This window comes from Nannobrachium achirus (genome assembly GCF_963921795.1).
Source record: "Nannobrachium achirus genome assembly, chromosome: 10".
Classification (NCBI taxonomy): domain Eukaryota; kingdom Metazoa; phylum Chordata; class Actinopteri; order Myctophiformes; family Myctophidae; genus Nannobrachium; species Nannobrachium achirus.
Window position 1 is genome coordinate 27698287 of NC_137819.1, and position 24702 is coordinate 27722988.

At 43.6% G+C, this 24702-nt stretch overlaps 1 protein-coding gene across 1 annotated transcript in view; it reads right to left on the reverse strand.

Annotated features, from left to right (window-relative positions):
- angpt1 (angiopoietin 1) overlaps positions 1 to 23923 on the reverse strand; it is a gene marked incomplete at both ends in the record, with an annotated part of 82127 nt that extends 58204 nt beyond the window's left edge. Inside the window, one exon of the mRNA XM_080735352.1 lies at positions 23474 to 23923. Within this exon, the coding sequence (XP_080591478.1) occupies positions 23474 to 23923 (450 nt within the window). The remainder of the gene's footprint in view (positions 1 to 23473) is intronic.
- Between the last annotated feature and the right edge of the window lie 779 nt (positions 23924 to 24702).

Below are 24702 nucleotides of genomic sequence, written 5' to 3' on the forward strand. Positions count from 1 at the left end.
ACTTTTACTGAAGCTTGCAAACCTGCTAAGACCAATGTGTATAGTATATTACACTGTATGTGGTATGTGATACACTTCCCAACCTGGAAGTCACCTTGAGAGAGGGGAAAGTGAGGTGACAGAAAACGCCACGCCTGGGGCTGGGCTCATGGCCCGTCTCCCGGGGAATGTGGTTGACTCAAGGCTGGATCTGTTGGGGGCCATAAAACGGAAAGTACCAAGGAGAAACAAGATTACACAAACACGCCCAACACAAAAAGAAAAAGAAAGAAAACACTCGGGAAGCAGTAAAATAGCCTGTGTGGGTGTCAAGTTATTTGGAATGGTTTCTAAGCTGCACTTCGACATAACTGCTCCGCTTGAGCACTAAATGGAAGTATTGCAGGCAGCAAAAGCAAACAGTCTCTTTTCACTGCCAGGACTGGAGTATTTAAATGCATGTGGAGAACCATTTGAGTCAGTAGGGACCGGGATGGCGAAATAAATATGAGCGCATGATGTGTATGCTGAGGTTATGGTAGCCTCTCTCTCTTGAGGTACTGAGATTTGGAGGTCCTTGCGCCAAATACTGATTCTCTCTGACGTTTGACCAGGAGGCACGACGTTATAACCTAACCTGCTTCAGTTAACTTGACACTGGAACGAATGGATTTCAATAGGTAGTGCTGAATTTCACAAAATCTTCTTGACAAACGAAACAGCCCAAAAAGCTACGAGCCAATGAATCGCAACAAATCATATTTCTGTGAAAATACGGATATTTCCAGACCACGATGTTTGGTTAGTCTCCACACAGAGCCCACCAACCAGGGGTCAACCCAAATGGGTGGAGGTCATCCCAGCTTTAATCTTTGTACCCATGTGGTGTGTGTCATTACCAGTGCCACTGACAATAATGGAATATGTTACTAACTTAAAATAGGATTTGTGTCATGAACATGCCATGTTATCTTGACTTTGTTTTTCTTTTTTGCGGCTAATCTGGCGGCATTTGAAGATAAATGGCTTTCATTATGTAGTCGAAAGCTCGAGAATAGGAAAGGAATTAAAACGTTGGCACCACCAAATAAAATAAAAATACAACACAAAACTCCACCACACCATCATTCTGGAGGTGACAGAACCGATTTGTACCGAGAGACATTCCAAGGAGGTACAAATATGGCATTCTGGGCTACTTTTAGACCTGCAAAATATTGCCCCTGGGTTTACATAATCACCATTAGTAGAGTGAGAGTCACATAAAGAGAACTTTATGTTTCCCAAACTACTACTTGACAGGGAGGCATAAAGGTTTAAGGAGCTGTGTTTGGCCGAGGCGGGTTTCGGAGCAGACTGCCCACGGCTTCACTAATGACACTGCCTGACATCCTGACCCTTGCTCCGCACCGTGCAAGCAGGGGCGACGCAAGGGGGGGGGGGGGGGGGGGGAAGTGGGACTGAGTTACTAGGGCCCAAGGTGGAGGGCCCTTCATTATTTTAAAAATAGCAGATCTACAAGCTATACAAGCTTGTATATCTGCTATTTTTGAAAAGCCGTGAAAATGTGCGCACATCTTTGAATGTATGTATTTTTTAAGCGAACATTTGTAACTAAAATTTTGCTTCTGGGGGGTCCCTGGAACTAAATATTTTGAGATGAGGGTCCGTGGCCAAATACATATCATTTTGGGGGTCCTTCACATGAAAAGGTGTACCACTGACAGAAACGTAGGTTTTTCAAAAAACGTGCAAAATGTTTAAAAAATAGCAGATCTACAAGCTCGCAGCGTGGCACTCAGTGCCGCGCTGTGAGCTTGTACATCTGCTATTTTTCAATAGTCAAAGCACAAAATAACGTGTAATCCCAGACTAAATGGGTTAAACCCCCTCATGGGGGGCCCGCAGTGAATCCTTGTACCCAGGGCCCAGGATTTGGTGCGACACCCCTGCGTGCAAGGCCTTGTAAGGCCATTAAAAGGGCCCTGCGAATGCAACTATCGCCGCCGTGTTTTTACACTCAGCACTAATAGCATGTAGTGTCTTCTGTTTTCGTGCGGTTTATGACTTATGAGCCCTGGGCGGTACGTTGCAGCCAGCTGCTAATGATAAAACAATCAGCTTTTAGGCCGTCCGACCACATAATTAATAGGCTGTGTAACTTGAAAGACGCAGCGTGAGTGCATTTTAGAGCAGAGTAGGGGCTGTTTATCGGTGACAAAGACAAGTGTTCCAGCGAGCCGGTGCATTTATCCACAATGTACAGCCTTATATATCGTCGTTGTCGGGCGGAAACCGTGTATGTCCAAAACCGTTTGTTTTGCGTACACTACTGCGGCTATCGAGGAGACGCTTCCAAATTGTCCATAATTGGAACAGGATAATCCCAGCAGAAGCTATACTCCCCATAGATATCACTGTTACAGATTACTACTAGAGTGTTTACCACTTCTCTGACATTTCTCATTCAGAGCAATTTCCTTCCCCCAAAAGAGGTCTTGAACCTTTCTAAACAGCAGCAATGGGAGGTAGTGGTAGTACTGTGGTGGTGGTGGTGGTGGTGGTCAGGGGTGTCGCACCAAATTCTGGGCCCTGGGTACAAGGATTCACTGCGGGCCCCCCATGAATGCCCTTCATCGGGGGAGAGGGTTTAACGCCATTTAGACTGGGAACGCATTATTACGCATTATTTTGTGCTTTAACTATTGAAAAATAGTAGATATACAGCGAGCTTGTAGATCTGCTATTTTTGAAAATTCTTGAAAATGTGTGCAAGTTTTGAATATTTCAAATCCTTCTAAGGTTTTTTGAAAAACCTATGTTTCTACAGTATGTCAGTGGTGCTCAAACTTTTTCACGTGAAGGACCCCCAAAATGATAATTATGTATTTGGCCCCCATCTCAAAATATTTAGTTCCAGGGACCCCCCCAGAAGCAAGCTTAAAAAATACATATATTCAAAGATTTGCACACATTTTCACGACTTTTCAAAAATATTTTTTTCAATAGCTAAAGTATAAAATAATTAAGGCCCCTCCTCCACCTTGGGCCCTAGTAACTCAGTCCCACTTCCCCCCCCCTTGTGACGCACCCATGGCGGTGGTAATCAGAGAAAGAGAGAGAGAGAGAGAAAGAGAGAGAGAGAGAGAGAGAGAGAGAGAGAGAGCCACTGTGAGGGAGAGGAGCAAAACGGTGGGTCTGGAGTGTATGAAACATTTACTGTAAGAGCTCTGTCAGATCGCTGCTTATCTCTGCATGGGGGGGTGGGAGTGGGGAGTGGGGGGGTGGAGGTCTTGACTCTCAGCTCTGGGATGCTTCTCCTTGCGCTTTGGGCCTGGAACCATTTCAGACCACTTTAATGGACAACTTGCGGAGGGGCTATTACACCCCCATCAGCACCTAGTGGAGTAATCACACGCCACCTCGGGACCCGCGCCAGTGAATACACTTGCGCTTCCTTATCGGTGGCTGACAGTGAAGGGTGAATTTGATATGCCTCTCTGAGAACCTGGGCCCATTAATTCACCCCTGTTGGACTGAGGGAGGTCTTATAGCCTACAGTAACTCACTGTGCAGTAAAATCCTCAGTGTTTATTTAACTCGGAGTGGGTACAAATGAAATCGAATGGACCCTTACGGGTCTATTTGGTTTCACTTGTACAATCTTGGGTATGGGTAGATAGATAGATAGATACCTTTATTATCCCAAGGAGGAAAGAGGCAGCACAGCAGTTTAAGGTTACAAGTTACAAAGAAGTAAGAAAAGAAAAAAGTACTGTTGTGTACAGTAAAAGAAAAAAGAAAAAAAAGCAAGGCACAATAAAAAGAAGAATATAAACATAAAGTGTCCAAGAAACATTCAACGCTCTTAAGTGTCACATCACACACACATAGCGATACTCAACAACAACAATGCAGTGCCAAACAAAAGTGTACATACGGTAACAGTCAATGCTAGTCAGTGCAACACAAGTATCTCACCACCATGTCAACACAGCAATACTCAATTCTACCAACACAACCCAATAGTGCAGGGCCAAAAATAAGTGTCCATAGTCAGGGCAAATAAATCAAGAATAGAAAAGCAAGGAAGGGTGCCACAGCAAGACACCACAAGCAACCCTCCCTGGAAATGTACTTAGAGGTCAGAGTCAGTACAACTTTTGTTCCAGTTGAGTTAGGTAACAGTTGTCCTATCTAGGTTGTCCTAGGTTATCCTAGGACAATATGGGCCTATGGGTCCATATGCTTCCATGTGTACACTATAGGAGTTAAATTAACACAGACGATTTTACTGCTTGCGCTGTCCCCCCTTCAGAAGTCAACATTCCCGGCAAATGCAAGCACTTCCTGTCTTGTCAGCCACTGGCCTCTTTTCAGGTCCACATTGAAGCCTTGTACTGAGACAGACTCTGTCAGGACTAGGTGAGTGTAACAACAACTCAAGTCTGAGCCCTCAGTTGACCTCTGTCACCTTTGACACCGCGGCCGACTGCCAGGCGTTTACTCACGCGGTGCAGCGTCTCGTTCTCCTCTCAAACGGAACGAGAGAGAGTGATAAAGATGCAGTAAAGAGACAAAGAACAAATGATACAAAGATAGATCGAAGGCAGAGAGAGTGAGAGAGAGAGAGAGAGAGAGGGTGAGAGGCAACCTGAGTCTCTGTGTCTCTGCGAGCTAAAAAGGGAGTTTGGGTTAAAAAATTGAAAGTCAGTCCAAAATTGCTGGTTTGAACAGGGGTCCCAAACAAGTGAGGTGGGTGGTCTGACTCTGGGCTCCGCCTAGCACCTCACCGCTGTGAACGCGTCTGGTTGCTGTTGATTCCAGGACACCACTCAGCCATAGAGACTGACTGCCATCCTAAAAAACAACCTCATGGTGCGAGGAACCCACCATCCTCGCTCTCTCTCTCTTTCTTTTTTCCTTGCTGTCAGGATGCTGTTCTGTTGATTTCAATTCATTACGATTTGTTTGAGCATTTCCCAGGACATAATGAGCGTAGTGTACACAAACCTGAAACCAAAGCAACCATTTCTGTGTTACTCTTTGGGCAAATTGCAGCGTTTTTTAGAGCGAGGTGCCCAGAATCACTTGGCAGGCCTGGAAGCACAAGCCTTCCTGTCCATCAGAGGTTTTCTATCACAACATTTGGACAACGGTGAGCAAAGTGAAACAAAGTGAGAACTGTGCAGTAAACATTGTCAGCTCTTTGGTTTCCAAGAAGCCAGCGATGTTTCTACAATGCAAGAACTCTCAATACAAAGGCCTTCAAGTCAGTGTCCAATTAAGCATTATCATGTTTTAGGCCATCTCAATTTTGTCAAATACATGAACTATTTGCCTTCCAAATCATTATCCAATGCCAAGGAAGAGAATTTCTAAATAAGTGACAAAAATGAAAGCAATATGGAAAATGTGATGAAAAATTGTTGATTTACTGCAATGTTCAAATGATTAATGTGCTTCCTATGGCCCATTTACGTATGGATATAATGACACTGATTGATTTGCAAATAACGTTAGAGTACTGCAAATTATAATGACTTATTTTCAAGATACATTTCCACATTGCTAAATCATATTTTTGAAAACAATTTAAGAAAAATGTAGCTGAACTGAACAGATTTGAGATTTAAAAGTTTATAGGCCAAGGTCAAACATTGAGAATCTACGAAAAGCCTGAGAACAGAACAGGCTGGATATTCTACTGCCAGAATAATTTTTAGTTTCTTTCTTGGGAAATAAAAACTTCATTTTTTATTTTAGCTGTGTTCACATGAGAAAGAAAAAAAGAAACTTTTCAGATGTTAATTCCTCGCTTGTGAACTACCTTTCACTTTCCCTTTCATCTACTGTAATTCACCACCACTGGCCATTATATCAAGCTATTTCTAGCTGTTAGGACTTGTTAAATCAAGGTCTCTGACAGTGTTATGTCTACAAGACATGGATTCAATGGTTAAGTAAAAGCCTATATGTACTGCCGAGGAAGATGAATTGTGCAAAAAATTCTCTGAAAGCCTGTAAGATGTAAGATGAAAGTCAATTTATCAAGGAAGTCAAACGTGGTTAACAAAAGCGAATGGCTATTAATTTTTTGACATCCTGCTTTGAAAAGCATGAACTTGCTTGAAAAAAAAGGGAGGGATGGACTAAATGTTTTGTCCTTGAACTTCAGTTCTTCAGCTCTCCGAGTACATCCAAGAGAAATGTTTGCTTTTTTTGTATTTGGGTACTGTGATGCAGACGTTTGCTTATTATTACAATCGTGATTTTGGAAATGAATTTCCAGAGTTGGTCTAGACATGGCTATCCTCGGAGACAAGATTCCAGTGGCAGCATACCTTGATCGACTCTCTGATAACAAAGCGTTTTGAATGGCCGTTCCTCTTAAAAGGAAAAGAAGAAAAGGTGTGAGAAAAGGCCGGATAACGGTCACGGATAAAACCACCAAAGCAGCATATAATATATTTCAGTTATACTTTGATATCTTCTATAAATGTCCAAAAACAGGATCTGTACTAATTAGAGTGCGATAACCATGCTATAACATACATTTTCCTTTAATTCATCGTATATCCTCAAGCCGATGAGCTCTCACCAGGAATCAGACACGTGACTTCTATTCATGACTAACTGGAAACTGAGTTAATAACACGGTGCGGCAGAGATTGTGCATGGATGTATATTTTCACAAATCCTCCAGTTACCACACAGGCTCTTTTATGTCTACTGTCCCTAACGTCAAAGCGCGGGCCCTCAAATTACCCCAATTAATTACGAGCATCTGCAAGTATGGGAGAGGAAGTACTCGCATTCACCCAAGACCTGGGAATGCGGAACGAAACCCAAACATACAAACAAATGTTGGACCTGCTCATTTAGTCGGACCTCGGCTGCAAGGCTTTGTACTCGAGGACCTGCAGCGCAGCCACAGAGACTCAGGCCACGGTTGTTGTGACGCAAGTCTGCTTTATGGGAAACTTTCCTCTGCAATCCATCCGATGACGGCTTACTTATATCACATTCACTGGCACACAACCCACTGTACGTCAGCGTTCCCTATTCCACCAGCAAACAGCGATCACAGGGCTACAGCCTGTGGTCACATACTACGTACTGCACTGCATGCATGCAGTGTTTACATAGAAAACGTTTTGGAGATGGTGTTCCAACAATCAGACCAAATCCAACTGTCTTCTGCAGTGAAATAGTATTACAGATATAGACTGGAAAGAGGGGGGGATGTCAAGATGGGACTTGACAAGAGAAGCTGGTATGTTTTGCTCAGTGTTGAACCGTCTTCGGCAGGCTTTAGTTTTGCTCGGAAAAAGGAATCCCTCGTGGCACGAGCACCGCATCAATGTGTTCCAGCGCGGGTGCCAAGGGGCTCTATCTATCACGCAGGGTGCCCCTTCTAATCAGGATGAATGGGCATTTAATGACAGCAGTTGTTTCCTTCAATGTCACGTCCATGTTTATCCTCTATCCTAACATCCCATTAAGCGAGGGCTGCAGAGTTTATACACCGACCGTTGTAGTCGTCCAGTGTTACAATCACAAATCCCCACAGCACACTCCAACACATGCAGGCCTGCCACTGGAGCTCTCTGTCTGTCTGTTTCCCTCTCTCTCCATCTCTCTCTCCCTCTCTCTCCATCTCTCTCTCCCTCTCTCTCCCTCTCTCTCTCTCTCTCTCTGGTGGCATCTTTTTGCCACATCTCTCTCTTTCCCTCCATTCTCTTCTCCAGTCCGTGTCCGTCTGAGGTTTGCTAGCCGCCCATTACATCAGGTTCAGATTAAGCACCACGACTTCTGGCCTTGTGTCGCCCATTCCTCCTCTCTCTGTGTCGTCAGTAGTGGTGGCCGTGCCACCCAGAGCCATGCTTTATCTGGGACCAGGCAGGCTCTTTGAAGCCATAGTGTGGCACAGAGGGCGGTTAACATCCACCCGTCCGTCCGTCCGTCCGTCCGTCCGTCCGTCCGTCCGTCCGTCCGTCCGTCTGTCGTATATAAGCTACATACAGTATGTGTGCATGCATGCTCCCTATGTAGCTGTACAGTAGGTCCAGCTCTGTCCTTCTCCATGTATCTCTTGGACCTTGTGTGTCTGTTTGTATACAATACGCTTATATTTAACATCTGTCTGTACTGTATGTGTGCGCAGTGTTTCTGTTTGAGTGTGTGTGTGTGTGTGTGTGTGTGTGTGTGTGTGTACTGTATGTGTGCGCAGTGTTTCTGTTTGAGTGTGTGTGTGTGTGTGTGTGTGTGTGTACTGTATGTGTGCGCAGTGTTTCTGTTTGAGTGTGTGTGTGTGTGTGTGTGTGTGTGTGTGTGTGTGTGTGTGTGTGTGTGTGTGTGTGTGTGTGTGTGTGTGTGTTAATGTGTGTGTGTGTGTGTGTGTGTGTGTGTGTGTGTGTGTGTGTGTGTGTGTGTGTGTGTGTGTGTGTGTGTGTGTGTGTGTGTGTGTGTCGTGTGCGTGCGTATTGTGTCGGTCTGCTGCACGTGTCTGCATGTGTGTATGCGCGTGCATGCATGCATCTGTGCGTATTTCCCCGCAGTGAGAGGATGCATGCCAAGGCTAAATCCAATCCAAACAGATTGGAGCAGCAGGAAGAAGAGGTGCAGTAGCCCGGCTAGCTTCACCACATGGAATTGTTGCAGACTGACCTGACTGCTGCCTTGGACGGGGGTGGGGTTGATGTCGGATGATGCTCTTTTCAACTTTCCCTCACGGCAATGGTTCTCAACCTGTGGGTTCCCAAATTATTTTGGTGGGTCCCTAGATGACTAGCTTAATGTGAAACATTGTTTTCTCACTCAATAGTAAACAAACCAACATAAAGTTTAAGTGTATAGTGGTTATCTGCACATGTCTGAAGTGACAATTTAAGGACTTTTTAATACATCTAAAATGAGAAATTAAACATTGGACAAATTGTCAAATATTAGAGGATGAAAAACAAAATGTAATGCCTCAACTCTTAGTGCTCGTAAGGGTGGGGGGGTCCCCAGTTAAAATATGATTATTTTAGGAGTCACAGCCTGAAAAGGTTGAGAACCACTGCCTCATGGTACTTGTATGTCTGCTATCGGTCTCATGCCGGTATTAAGCCAGATATAGATTATTAGATTATTACACATATCGACTTTAATGAGACAGTAGTAAGATAAAGTCAACCCAGGTTTACCAATCCAATACGTAGCCTTGCTGTAGGACCGAGGCAGGCGAAGCTAAATAAAATATCAATTGCCTTGTAACGCCACTGAACTAAAAGAAACAGACCTGCGATTAGCTGTGGATCTCGAGTGGATAATTACAACATGCTCCCAAGCGCTAAAGGCTCCAAGTAATCTGGAGAATACAACCCCAGACAGATTGGACTCACGCTAAGAGCTCTGTGTTTCTGAAACGTCACTAAACGTCACAACAAGACAGAGTGGTGCAAGCCATCAAGCCATTCCTTGAACTGAGGAAGCGAGAGGAAGAGAAGGGGGGAGGCGGTTGAGAGACATCAGGAGGCAGAGGGAGGGAGAAAAGAGAGAGAGAGAAAGTCAAAGAGAGTGAAAGAGAGAGTGTATGTGAGAGTGTAAACACAGGGAGGACATCCCTGGCCTTTCATCTGTCTGGGTCTCTGTTTATTTTTGCTTTTCTTGGACTGAAGTGCACAAGAAGTGTGTGTACACACACAGTGACACGCAGGGGGGGGGGGGATCGAATGATCTAAACCAGTACACCTAAAGATGACCTGTAGAACCATTATCTCCTACCAACTGAAGGAAACATGGAGACATTTCCGTAGAGCTAGGACTCATAAAAACGTAACAAATGATTAATATCAATACAAACATATTCTAATGCATCGTATCGTGGAGATTTAATTTATCGTGGTATCGTCCTCCATCACACACTGGGATCAATTCACCTTTTATTTGCAGAGCTGCACATAAACCCTCTATAATTGGTAAAAGGTACTTATAATATACATACTTGATACAGTCTTTTTTTCACTCTATCAAATGTTCTTGCCAAAAAATAGCCGATCTAATCCATGATGATCTTTGGGAATGTGACTATCAAACCCAAGCAGGGATGTGTGATCATTTCCATGTCAATGGGGGGAATCTGACACGAAGCAAGCAGAATAATATTATATAGTGCTCACAAACGTAATAAAAGCTGTTGATGTTTCCACTATGATGTCTTCACCAAGAGGTTCTGAGGAAGACTTGACAGTCGAAATGTCAAAATGTGCTGGAATAAATCTGTGTTATGGAGGATTTAATGAAGTGCACAAGTCTTATTTTTCAGATTGATGTTTGAGTTTTTGGCCTCTGCACCTTAAACAATATTTGTGGTGTGTTGGGGTGTCTTTTGGACTGCATTAGAAACTGACACTATGCCGCTGCTACTCTGTAATGGTTTCAGCAGCTGTAGAAGGTAATACAAATCTATGGACTTATAGTGCTGTGATATGCTATGGATTAAAATATCTATGCAGAGTTTTGATTCCTCTACAGTGCCTCTTGGCCAGGTTCTCCAACGAACACAATTGGCTGGGTTTGCGGGTGGGTAACTGGCTGGAGAGGGAGGGCCCTCTCAAAAAGAAAAAAAGAAAAGAAAAAGAAAATATATATCGTCGTTGTCGGGTGGAAAACTTGTATGTCCAAAACCGTTTGTTTTGCATTTATCATTTTGAAAATGATTTAAACTAGTGAAAACAGCCGATCTACAAGCACACAACGCCTCGCACCGCGAGGCGTTGTGTGCTTGTAGATCTGCTGTTTTCACTACTTTTGTGCGACCGCCTTGTATGATGAAGCAGGGCTTTACTTTGCGAAAAAGTACAAATTTGAAACGTGGAGATACAAGGTTTCTGCCCGACAGTGACGATATATAGAGAGAGCGAGAGAAAGAGATACTGTATCTGTACCAAATGTGTACTGTATATTATTTTATAACCTATTTTAAACCCCAACCCAAAGCAGAGAAACTCTACAGCATGGTACAGCAGCATTCTCATTCCACTAGCGTGTCTTACAGCAGACACAGTTACATGTATTCCCGAACAAAAGCACAGTATATTCGTGCCTTGTGCTGCATCGTGTATGTTTTACGGTTACTGAAATGTCAAGAATTGAACATGGCGCTGGCCAGCGAAGACATAACACCATGGATCATTCAGGCCCTCAGAATGTATACATCATCATTCATAGTGAAGAGTCACTATGGAAGTGCTGTTTGACAGTAATGGAGAAAACGTGAGAACTTGTGCTGTGTCTAAAGTTCACGTCGGGACTGGGCTGGGTCTCCAGAAACAGATCTGCTCTGATCAACTGCAGCCCATCAGTTAACCTGAGGGTCTCCACATCCAAACACAGATGAACACAGACCCTCGTAATGGACTCATGTACAGGCACACACACACACATGCACGCACACACACACACAGACAAGACAGACACACAGACGGACACACGCAGACGCACACCTCCGTGTGCACAAACACAGACCTCTGAAGGATTAACCCCCTGCATCTCTGTGGTTTCACACGAACAGTGGGAGCCAGTAGTGACTAGGGGTGGGACGATATGAACATGTCATATCACGATTATTGTGACAAAAGAAATCGCGATTTACGATATTATCGCGATAATCAATATCCATTATGCTGGGGCGGAACATTTGCCAAAAAAATAGCAGATCTACAAGCTCACAACTTGTAGATTGTAGATGTGAGCTCGTAGATCGCCTTTTTTTGGCAAAGACATTTGATAGAGAGTGAAAAAAAGACTGTATCAAGTATAAGTACCTTTTAACAATTATAGAGGGTTTAAGTGGTAAAAGGTGAATTGATCCCAGTGTATGATGGAGGACGATACCACGATAAATTCAATCCCCACGATACGATTATCGTGGGTGTTTTTTTATCACAATAAAAACGATAATATCGCTTATCATTCCATCCCTAGTAGTGACTCCACACAATCAGAGAGCACATCCACCGACCCACCCACCCACCCACCCACCCACCCATCCACCCATCCACCCATCCATCCATGCATGCAGCAGATACAGGAGGAGCGGGAGCTCCTGCTCATTCCTTGTAAGGCGCTCACCACTCACTCCACTTGTTATTTCAAAGTGATATTCGAGAGTGGGACCATAAAGACCTGCTGTTATTAGATGTCATCTCTGTGAATCTGCTGTTGGCCTGAAGGTGTCTGCTATGTGTCTCCCGTGGCTGGAGTTCTCTGCTATTAAATCTCTGTTCGCATCACATTTCCTCAGACGCTCCTCTCCTCCGTGTCCTCTTGCCGTTGCTTGTGTGAACATTTTGACTGGATTTTGTCCAGACTGTGTAGAATTCCCGGCAAAACGTGATCCCGGCCTTTTAGAGATGCGGTCTGGCTCGGTGGAGAACAATACAGGAAGAATCACACGTTTTAGGCATCCAGAACTGCCAGTTATTGTGATACACCCTTTCCTGTGGGAGCAGATAATGGCTGTAGCATCCAGTGTGCTCCAATAAATTACAAGTAGCATTTATTCAAAAAGGTCTCTATCACGTCTAAAACAATAGGCGGGCCGCTCACTGTGCACTGGAGATGACATTTAGGCGGCTGCGTCAGCCAGAGCTGTCTACATCTCCATGCCTTTAGTGATTCAGTGTAGCAACGGCAACAGGTGGGTGTGGGGGTTTTGCAGATAACACACAACAACAGTGTGGACACAATGCATGGTGCACCCTTACAGGTAAATTTTTTACACTTTAAACGTTAAATGAACTCCATGAGATTGCACTGTATAAAACACGTCTTATTTCATTTATAAAAAGCACATAGACACAAGCCAAAGCACCCACGCTGTAAATAAAGAAATAAAAGAATGTTCCCTAATTTAACTTTCTGAATAAGTAATTGTAATGATATTATGTGTGTGTGTGTGCGCGCGTGTGCGTGCGTACAGCATGTGTGCATGTGCGTTTGCGCGTGTGTGTGACTGCAACCGAGGGTTAGATATAGATCCAAAAGACTACAGTGGCTCTGTGCAGTATACTTAAATATGGATTGATCTTTGACTTGCATGTGAAGCAGTGTGGGCTAATATTTTATGGGAGGGTAAACGATGGCAGGGGGTTCAGCTGCCGGACAATTATCCCCATCTCTGCCTGGGATCTACAGTCAGCGGTGCCAGCTCCAGCCTTGGTATTGTTTGGAATGTGAGAAGGCTGGCCCGGGTCCCAGACAAGACAAACTCCACTCTGGACAGGGTTAAGACAGCCTCCAGAGCTGTGTGTGTGTGTGTGTGTGTGTGTGTGTGTGTGTGTGTGTGTGTGTGTGTGTGTGTGTGTGTGTGTGTGTGTGTGTGTGTGTGTGTGTGTGTGTGTTCCTGTTAGTGTGAGCATTTGGGGTTTGTGTGCATAAATGTACAGCATACAGTACTGTATGTGTATATATCTGTAATGTATGTATATCTGTGTAAGAATGTGTGTAAGAATGTGTGTGTGTGTGTGTGTGTGTGTGTGTGTGTGTGTGTGTGCGTGTGTGCGTGCGTGCGTGTGTGTGCAGAGGCGTCAATTGGGTACGGCAAGGTATGGCAGGCAGCTGCCAAACCTTGGCTACAGGGAAAAAAATAAAATGCACTTCTTAAAATAAATTCATCATGCCTGTTGCTTAAGGTATGGCAACATGACTGGTGTCTTGCACGCGCGCCTTCGTGCGCGTGCAAGACACCAGTCATGTTGCCATACCTTAGCTTTTGCCGAACTGACGCCACTGTGTTTGTGTGTGTGTGGGTGTAGTACGTGCATGTGTGGAGGTTGAACAAGCACCACTGATCACAGAGTTAAACCGCCAAAACCAAGGACCGCAACCACGTCCCATTCGAGAGCATCAACCACCCACAGGACAGAGACGGCTCTCTCCATTCAAAAAGCCCATAAAACGTGTGGGTTTGACACTGCAGGTTAATCCATCACGAGATATGAACTGCAGAAAAAACAGCTCTCTCCCCTCAACTCTAACCCGCACCGACAGAAGAAACACTAAATAAATAACTGAGGTCATTCCTGGATGGGACATCAAGGCTTAGAGCACAACTGGCTCACGTCCCAAACGGCGGCGCGAGAACAAAACAAGAGCAACAGAACTGACTATTAGTCATTAAATTCATTCAGTCATTCTAGCCGACGCTATACGCGGGTTCAAACTGTTTTATCTGTCACCCAATATCTCTAGCTCTTTGCATATCTTCCTTTTTTCACCTTTAGTCACTTCCTCTCTCATCTGTTTTCTCGCTATACTACGTGGGCTGATTTTACAGCTCATTATTTATCATCTCATGGTCCACCGATTCAAAGTGAATCTTTCATCCCTGCTGATTGCGATGGGTTTTTTCATCCCTAACAATGGGAATAAGAGGAAGATGAAGAGGATCCAACTGCAGATGAGGTTGAAATGACTGCGTATTTTTGGAACCTCAAGCTCTCCAGTCCTGACTGGACCACCGCTTACAATGCAATAGGGATGGGACGATAATCGTTGTCGTGGTAAAAACATAATCGTATCGTGGAGGTTTAAATCTACTCTGTCATGCACTGGGATCAATTCACCTCTTATTTGCCGAGCTGCATATCCGGTACCATTTAAACCCTTGATAATTGGTCAAACGGACCTGGAAATAACGTACTTGATACAGTCTTTTTTTCAGTCTCTACCGAATCCCTTTGCCAAAAAATAGCAGATCTACAAGCTCACATTGTGAGATTGTAGATCTGCACATTTTTTGTTCCACCCCAGGATAATGGATGTTGGGGATATTTTGATTATCGCGACAATATTGTAAATCGCAATTCCAGTGGTCCCATCCCTACAATGCAACATCTGTCAGAGTTAGGGGGGTGGGAGGTATAGGGGGTCAGTGTGTTGGCAGAATTCGGGGATGCCTCCTATTTGGAGAGGATTCAGATGGCATTTTGTGGGTGACACTAAATGTGTTAGATGTTACGCCTTTCATGTCTCATGAGGACAATATAAGGAGGATGTTGTCAGGATGGGACCTGTGACATGCTGATCACTGCAATGAAGACATGCTGTGTTACACGTAAAAGTCCGGTATTCAACATTTACTTGAGTGAAATTACAAAAGTAATTGCATCAAAATGTACTTAATTTTAAAGTACAAAATTAAAAGTACTCATTAGGCAAAATGTCCCATTTCACACGTTTTCAAATACATAAAATGTATAAGAACATTTTGAAAAATAGCTAATCTACAAGCTCACAATGCGTTGCATCGTGATGCATTGTGAGCTTGTTGATTGCCTATTTTAAAATGGCCGAAATGTATATACAGTAGGACTGAAGTAGTTAATGTATGTTTTGTAAATATAATAAGTAACTATTAACTAGTTTTCAAATAATTGTAGTGGAGTAAAAGTACAATATTTGCCTATGAGATGTAGTGGAGTAGTTGTATTGTATGTGTATTGAAAATTGGAAATACTAAAAGTAGGCCTACCTCAAAATTGTGCTTAAGTACAGTACTTGAGTAAATGTACTTTACTTCACAACACCGCCGAAGATGACATAAAAAGCTTAACATAGTAATTCCCTCTTTCTCCCCCTCTCTCCCACTCCACACCAAAAACAGAAAAAGAACGCATGTATGTTTTCTCTGTGATAGCTGTTCCTGGAAGGGAAACAGCTGTAAGACTTTTAGCGGCGCGTTTCATATAAAAGACACAAAAAAAGACCCTCTGTGAGCCATCGAGGTGGAATCCTTTTCTGGAGAGTGGTGACACTTCATTCAAATTTATCTATCAACAAATATCGTGTTTTGGTCTGCCTGACCTTGATTAAACCCCGATGCTACAGAGCTCTGAAGTATTGGAGCAATATGAGTAACAGCAGATTACGAAAGACTAATGTTTATCGACTGTTCTGCTTATCGAGAACGATTATAAAACCAAAATACAAGGGAGATAAGGCTGGCTTCTATGGCCGAAAATAATTTCAAACTCGGTCATGATTAGTTGCAGTAGACTGTGATAACACCATTACTGGCTCACTAACTGTGCAACCCTCTTTGACTGTATTGTGTAGTATTTCACAATGCCCGAGCAGCACTTGCAGTACTATCTCATATTTGGGTCATAATCACTCACCCATAGCACAGAGAGGCAGTGCCAGAGATATAGCCCCGAACCCCTTTTGGCAACACTACAAGCTGTAACTTACAGTACAGCACACACACACAGTCCTAATGACTTCCACTTGCCTGCCCAGAACAATATTATTTATGCTCATTCCATTTAAAGGCAATGGTCTTGCTTTAGCTTATACTGTATACAAGGAAATATTTGAATGCCACTGTGGCCTAAAATACCCAAACATCAATTCCAACGGTGTAAAATAATGGTAAAGAAGTCGGCTTCACCTGAGTGACATACTGCAGAACCCCATCATTTATAACAGCCACGGTAACCAAATGAAGAAAAATTAGAACCATTCCAGAAGTGAATATACTCGGGGGCACAACAAAACAAAAATCCATCACAGGAAATTCTCAAGTTATTCCACGGATTCAATTGTGTGTGCCAAGATGCAAAGCAAGTGAAATTGTTTTCGGGTGAGACGTTATATAAGCCTCGCCTCGCACACCTAGCCAAATACAAAAATAACCTCACAATTAAAGCAAAATAGATCACGTTCAAAGTACAGCACACAGCAGACAACGAGTCAGTACGAGAAGTGGAACCACATGCATGCAAATGCCACTCAGTAATGGAAACTCAAGGGACTTGAGCGAGAACAAAATTGCCAGAAATTTACTTTGTCATTCATTGAATCTCATTACAGTGCCTTATATTGCTAAGTGCACCTTTCTGCCCAATATCAAAGCTTCCAGAGTAGAGGGGGCCAACGACCGCACTGAAATATGACTTCTGGGAGAGAGGGGGAAAAAGTAGAGTTCAAAACAAAGTGAGCTGCCATATCGACTGTGACAAAAATACTAAATGCCCCCTTTCCTGAAAATCAAGAACACTGACAAACAATGGGCTCTTTTTCACATCCACGTGGAAATGCTACGGCTTTGCTGTAATGTATTTCCTTATTCCCTTGACATGCTTAACAGAAAGCTCTGTTTCCCCTTCACTTCGATGCTAGGTGTAACTAAGGCACACACAAAAAAAATGATTTTCTGGAAACTGTTAATGTAAGCAGCCTTCAGCCATAGATATATCCATGGTTTCACTTGTAGGCCTACAAATTATGGGGCTTAGTATTTTTTTGTTATTCAGCCGAGTATCCCCTAGCTTCTCTGCATCATCTGATTGTTGGTTTTAGGCTGTGTTATCAGTTAAAACAAACTCTGATAGAGGAAGTCTCGCCTAAAATAGCTCGGTCTCTCCTTGGCTCCCTGAACATGCTGTGTGGCCCTCTGAAATCACTCAGCACAGTAAACGTATGCTCTGTCTCATTTGATATATTTTATTGGGACGATGGCAATTAAAAGGCGGTTTTGTTTCAATTGGAAGCATACAGTAGGTACCTTGATTTGGCAAGAATTCACAGTAACATCAAGTGGTTCCTTCGCTGGCCTTGTGAAACAGCCCATAAAGCTGTGCTTTAAAGGAGTAGTTCACCCCCAAAATGACTTTTTTTTTATTGATTACTTATGCCAATATTTTTAGTTTTTTGTCGCATTCCTAAGACAGCAATTTGATTACAATACATTTACCCCCATTGATTCCAGATGGGGACCCAAATGCATTCGGGTCCCCATCCAGAATCAATGTGGGTAAATTTACAATAATATTTTTTTTGTCTTAGGAGTGCGACAATTACAAAAAAATATCCATGGCATGAGTAATCAATAGAAAAAAAGTCATTTTGGGGGTGAACTACTCCTTTAATTTGAACTTCCTTCGCCTCAGCTTTAGCTTCTTCCAAATTAAATTACACTATGAATAAAAACAAAAGCTGTTGTTCATAAATTAATTCATGAATCTGTTGACGCAAGAGACTTGATTCGCGCCAGGTGCGTGAGAGGCCTGATTACCATGCAGAGCCACAATCTGTGGCTCAATTCATGTCACCTTTTGGACAAAGCAAGTACCTGACAACCTAAAGTTTAGCGAGTGAAATTTCTTTGCAAATGCGAGACAGCCATTTTCACCCTTTATTTTTAGGAATCAAGGAAACGCAGACACACAGTAGGACAGGATTTATACCATGTAACAGACATTAAAAGTGAAATGCAAAGTACTGAAAATGAGCAAGGAAATGGGGGATGGAAGGATGGAGAGCGTAGTTCGTTGGGTAAATCCCTGTGTGTTTATTTTGTATCAGTACAGTCACGTTAAGTTAGAGGCAGAACAATGGGAATTTCACAGGGATAAGACCAGGGACGTGCAGAGAATGCTAGAGAGGCAGGGGCTGAGATTTCTAAAATGGGATTTTGGTGGAAAATATTGAAAATATTAAACGGACCTCCAAGCGTTATTTTGAACACTGAACTAAGCATAATCAAGTCAATACTGGAGATGTGACTTACAGCATGGATTTCTACACAGAGAGGGAAATTCCTTCAACATAAGATGGTGCATTCAAGTTCAGGAGAGTTTGGACAAGGCAATTAGTCAGTAGCTATGCCCCTCCCAAAAAGCTTTTGTCCAATGCTAGCTTAGAATAACTTCCTGCTTGCCAAGGTTTGCCTTGGCAACAGCCATGGCAAGCTGCCGGTTGCTAAGCTAGCATTGGACAAAAGCTTTTAGGGGAGGGGCATAGCTACTGGCTAATTGTCTTGAATGCTGCCTTCAGGTATGGCATGGAAAGAGGGCATTTTCATTTCTTTCACCATAGTAAAAACTGCATTCATGGTCTGTAGAGGGCACTTTTTACAGACGCATAGAAAGTGCAGGGGCTCAAGTCCCCTTTGATGTCTGTGTGTGTGCACGTGCCTGGATAAGACAGCGCCGATAACTTCTTTCACTTTTCTCCTCCTGCTCAACAGCCGTTTGGCACAAGCCTTCGTTCCCAAGAAACACTGTTCTCAGCCACTCTCTACTGTCTCCACCACAAGGGAAATATGAAGATCTATTACTTTTACTCTTGTGTGCAGAAACACTATTTGGCTTGGAGACTTGGAATCGTCTGCCAAAGTCTGCATTGTCCTTGAAATATTGGAGACGTACACTGTTAGAAGGGTATATACAGTATGTGCAGCATGGAGTAGATGTGCAGTACATACTGTATGAGTCGCAAGCCTCGTATCGTAGTGCTCAATCTTGCATGCAAATCCTTTGAGTAGCCTTTTCTTTAACCCATTTAGAACGGGTACACATTATTGTGTATCATTATTTTATGCTTTAACTATTGAAAAATAGCAGATATACAAGCTCACAGCAGCTGCGAGCTTGTAGATCTGCTATTTTTGAAAAATCGTGAAAAGGTCCTTTTCACTTAACTGGAGCTCAGTTAGTCTGTTCTTGAGAGACTACATGTCAGTGGTTCTCAAACGTTTTCATGTGAAGGACCCCGAAAATTATATTTTAGTAATTTGGCCACGGACCCCAATCTCAAAATATCTAGTTCCAGGGACCCCCCAGAAGCAAAATTTGAGTTACCTACGTTCGCTTTGAAAATACATATATTCAAAGATTTGCACACATTTTCACGACTTTTTCAAAAATAGCAGATCTACAAGCTTGCAGCGCGGCACTCGGTGCCGCGCTGTGAGCTTGTATATCTGCTATTTTTCACTGGTTAAAGCATTCAATAATTCTAGGCCTAATTAATTATCCTGCAAAAGTAAAACATCTTGTCCTCACCAACAAACCAACTGCACTATAACAAGGGCAAAGCTTGCAATTCCCTCCCTCAACTAAATTCTCCCCCCGAGATCAGAGGTGATCTTCTTCGTCCAAGGCTCCACCGCATTGCAGGCCGGCCTGTGGAAGTAATCCTTGGACAAACAGAAGCCACCTTTGACTGAACAGGAATGTTATCAGGGACCATATACTCTTCCCTGGACCGAGGAAGGAAAGGTCGCAGACTGCTTTACCAACAGCTGTTTGCTGGGACTTTCTCTCCCTCACTCTCTCTACTCTCTGTTCTCCCTCTCTCCCTTTCCCTCTCTCTCTCCCTCTCTCTCTCTCTCTACCCCCCACAGTGGTCTGACCGGCCAGGCATGGGGGTGGGAGGTATCTGGTATGGTATCCTTTTGTGCATTTCTTTCATCAGGGCTGGCTGGAGCAACATTAAGGCCAGCTTTCCCCCTTAGACAAGCAGTCAAGGCTTACGTGATTAAGACAGATAGACCGGCCAAGACACTTAATCTTCTGTCCAATGAAAAATGTTAACTGCATCCTGATGTTCTCTCCACACTCGGTAATTAGGCTGAATTATCACTGTGTGTTTAAGACTGCCCTCTGAAATGCCTTTACCTATTCCCTTCTGGTGCTGATGTGTTGTCCACTTGTTATAAAGGCTAATGGTGTATAATATTTCTCCATTATTGCTGGGAGATGCACCAACGATGCACCGCATGGACAAGGAAAACTCAGCAACATTGTTCAGTAATCATTGTGAAACGTAAGGCTTGGATCCAATGTGAGTTAGTTCTATCAAGCAAATGAAAAGGGTCTGTGGTCCTGTGAAGGATGCCAAAGTGTCAGGAAAGAGGCATGATGATATTAATGGCGATGGCAGGCTCTTTCGCATGCTCCCATTTTTACGTCGGAGGGGAGGTTATTCTAGACGTCTCATTAGTCAAAAGCGTCAGTCTACCATCGCTGCCGTTCTGTTTTCATAGTATCACTTGGACTATCACAGATGGATGAGGTTCACTGAGCAAAGATAAAACCGGTGTTATTTCACCCTTGGCCTTGGTTGACACATGGACCACTATTGGGAGCTGTACAGACCGACGACTTTCCAAACTGTCGAATCACACCAAATTCCACTGAACTGTGTGCTGCGCAATGCCATCACTTAAAATATCACTGTAAAAATATTCATCGTAAATGGATCAATAAATGAGCCAGTGTATTGCAGGTAAAGTTCAATGAACATTTTCGACAGTGGCATATCATAAGTCTGGTTATTTACTTTATCTGTGCTATGATTCCTCACGGGTCCACAACTTACAGTATGCCACCTCTTAAACTTGAAACTTTGACCATTTAAAAAAAAACCTCAGCAGGAAATTCTGAGATAAACTCAATGATGTACAGTCCATTGAAAGGATGATAGAACACAGATACTGCCCCAGAAATTCCTCCTCTGCAATAATTCATTTGGATTCATACGTGGCTTGCATTTGAATTCCGTTTAACTATGTGAGAATCTGAACTTTTGTTAAGAGACTTAACGTCCCATATTGCTCAACCTAATTACAAACTCAATCAACCGTTGGTGGAAATATACTGTGACCAATGGCTGGTTATAATTGATGAGGAATGTCAATTTCCTCTAACATGAGGAGTGAAAAGTTTACACTCGCCCCCGCAGATGAAAAACGCTCACAAGGCACCGTAGTAGCGGTATAGCCCCAAACAGTTTTGAAAAGGGCACTCTGATTACTAATGAGCTGCAGAGCTCAGCCTGCTAACGGTTATTGACTATGTTCAGGTCAATTAATCCCACAATTCCACAGTAATCCATCAAATCCATCGGGCATTATGTGTGCATTTATTTGTGTCGTCTCAAGGCAACTTTTTTTTCCTTTTCCCCAGAGAAAAATAAACCATTATGTTTAAGCAATTAATCATAGATTGGAGACCCCTAATCTCATTTGAGAGAGACAATATTGTGGAAAGAACGGACCAGGAGAGCTGGTTATAGGCTATGGTGAAGTTTGAGGTTTGTTTATTTGATTCATGTATTCATTTCAGAGAGATAGTCTCCGCTCATTTCGGAGACGCCGAGTCTCAAAGCTTAGAAAAGCAATTCTGCTGCCAAGCTGTATCTGTGATGACCTCACAATTTCTTAAGTCATTAACATCACAGTAGAGCCATGGTTTAGTATAGTCAACACCTTGGTGGCTCCACAAACAAACACATTTTTATTATTCATCAGCAGAAATAAACTGCCCTATTATGGAGTTGTTATTCGAAAACAAATTGCTTTAAAACATTTCTTTAAAACGAAAAAGGACCTGGGTACTCTACGTATTTGTGGAGCTGTCTTTGGACATACCGGTATACAATATGCAAACAATAGTATGTCATTCTGTTTCTGTGGTTTGATGTTCTCAAGCTATATTCACAAGTCTTTGACACGAGTAAATAAAGGGAGCATTTTCTCTCTCTCTCTCTCTTTCTTTTTTCCCCTTCTCTCTCTCTGTGTGTCTCTGGGGGCTCTCTCTGACTTCCTGCCATTAAAGAGACAGCCCACTGGAGAAAAGAGGGTGACTGACATATAACTACCACTGCTCTGACCGACGCTCTGTGGAACTCCACTGGACATCTGTGGAATCTAACTCTGGATTTGTACCGACAAAAGAGGATATAGAGTAAATATACATATGCTCAATGCAAGAAATTGAGCCAGAAGTCAAGAGAGACCAATGTCCAATGTCCCTATAGACACAGAGGCTCAGTATAGTCTGTATATACAGTTACATAACAACACAGCATTGTTAATATAAATTGTATATGGTTGTCTTGGTATTTCAGGCCACTGGATTATCAAAAGTGGATTTCTTGGCTAAGTTCACTACGATTCGGTGTCCTCATCAATGTGACTCGGTGTATCTTTTCCATGGAATATCATCAATATCCCTATAAGCCCTGATCGCTTGGGCCTTTTTTATTTTGTGACTTTAAAAAAAAGGCTTTGTAGAGCTAGGCCTGTATAGAAAAACATAAATCACAGAATCTGACACAGCAAACTCTGTCGAGCGATTGGGTGTGAGAACGTCATCCAGATAAAGCCAAGATATCTAGTGAAACCACAAACAAACGGCAACGCTCAACAAGACCACACACCCTCGGAGAAGCAGATGCTGCATCTCAATAAACGCACTTCGACCGTAGCACATCAAAGGACATAGGAAACTGACCCAGTCACACACGCACAAAAAGTTTGTCTGCACAAAAACTTAAACTGCAACATACTGTAATTTGAAATGACCGTACATGTTGTTATAGAGGAATTATAATATTAATAAATTCCAATAGCAAAATCAATGATGAACAAAAATAAGTTTGTTAAGTGAATCTTCACAAAAAGTGTTATTCATGTTATTCATTCATTCAAGTCCGGGGAAATGGATACAATACAACTGAACATTTAAACAATACAATAACAAACCAAAACATTACAAACTCTTATAAGATCACATAACCACCAAGCCTGTTTTAAAAAACAACGATCTGAAAACAGCGATCTACACGCTCCGGCTATTTTAGGTTCGGGGACACCTGCGCGCAAAGGAAAAGTTGTCACCTCAGGTGGTACGAGGTGACAGAGACCCCACCTTACCTTTTGCAGCCATTGAGTGTAGTTCTCCATGATGTGCTCCAGCTGTTGGATCCGCTGGCTGGGGAAGTCCGTCTGTTCCGGCGGCGGGGCGTCCCTCTGGAGAGCGTTGGCGTTGTGCTGGGTGCCGCCGGCGGCTTTCGCCTCCCGACAGTTCCCTCCTCCGCTGCCCTCTCCCTCAGGTAGGATGAATGTGTATGTACACTGGCCGTGCTGGATCTTATGGTACTGTCTTTTACTATTATTGCTCCCAGCATTATTACTACTACTACTACTACTACTGCTACTGCTGCTGCTGCCACTGCTGGTGCCTCCCGCACTGCCACCTGTGCTGCCCTGTCCCGTGCTGCTGCCGCCGCTCTCCGTCGCTCTCCTCTGCTCCCCTGCCCCACAGATCACCATGAGGGCTGCCAGCGAGAGCAAGTGGCAGGCCAGCCTGTGCCACAACATCATACCAGACCTTGGGTGAGAGAGCTGAAGCTGCAGGGAGGTGGAAAGTTCTGGTGAGTGTCTTCAAACTGCTGTCTGACGTTGGCGGTCGGTCGTTTTGCTGGTCACTGGTCAGGGATCATCAGGAATCGGTGAGGAACGACGTCCGTGCTTGTGCACGACCTCCAGAGGGGAAAGCGTCTGCAGGGCATAGTCACCGGCGTCTCTTTAATTCCCCCGGTCTGTCTGTCACTCACACAGACACACACTAACAAACTTGCAGGCATGTGTTGGCTCTGTGTAGTCTGTATGTCCACTCCAGAAGTCCTTCAGAAGTCCATCCTGGCAGTGAAAGTTGCCCCCACGTGCTATGACAGCTTGGTCCTATATAACAGAAGGTCTCGGTCATCCACCCGCAGTAGACATCATATCACATCCAGACACAGACTGTGTTTGTATTCGCCTTGTCAGTCTGTTTGATTAAATATCTAGAGCCTGGTGTGTGGGTCGTGTCGTCAGACCTCCCCTGGTCTTTCTCTCTCTCTCTCTCTCTTTGCCTTGACTTTCTCCTCTCTGCTCTGTGACTAAGCGCTTGGATAGAGTGGGAGACACGCTGTGAGTGAGGAACAGCTCTAAGCTTCCAGCACACTCTTGAGCCTGCCCCTCACAGAGCCTATGTAGAGGAATGTGCGTGTGTGTGTGTGTGTGTGTGTGTGTGTGTGTGTGTGTGTGTGTGTGTGTGTGTGTATGCGTGTGTGAGAGTGCGTACGTGTGTGTCCTAGGACGAGCGTGTGTGTGTTTCT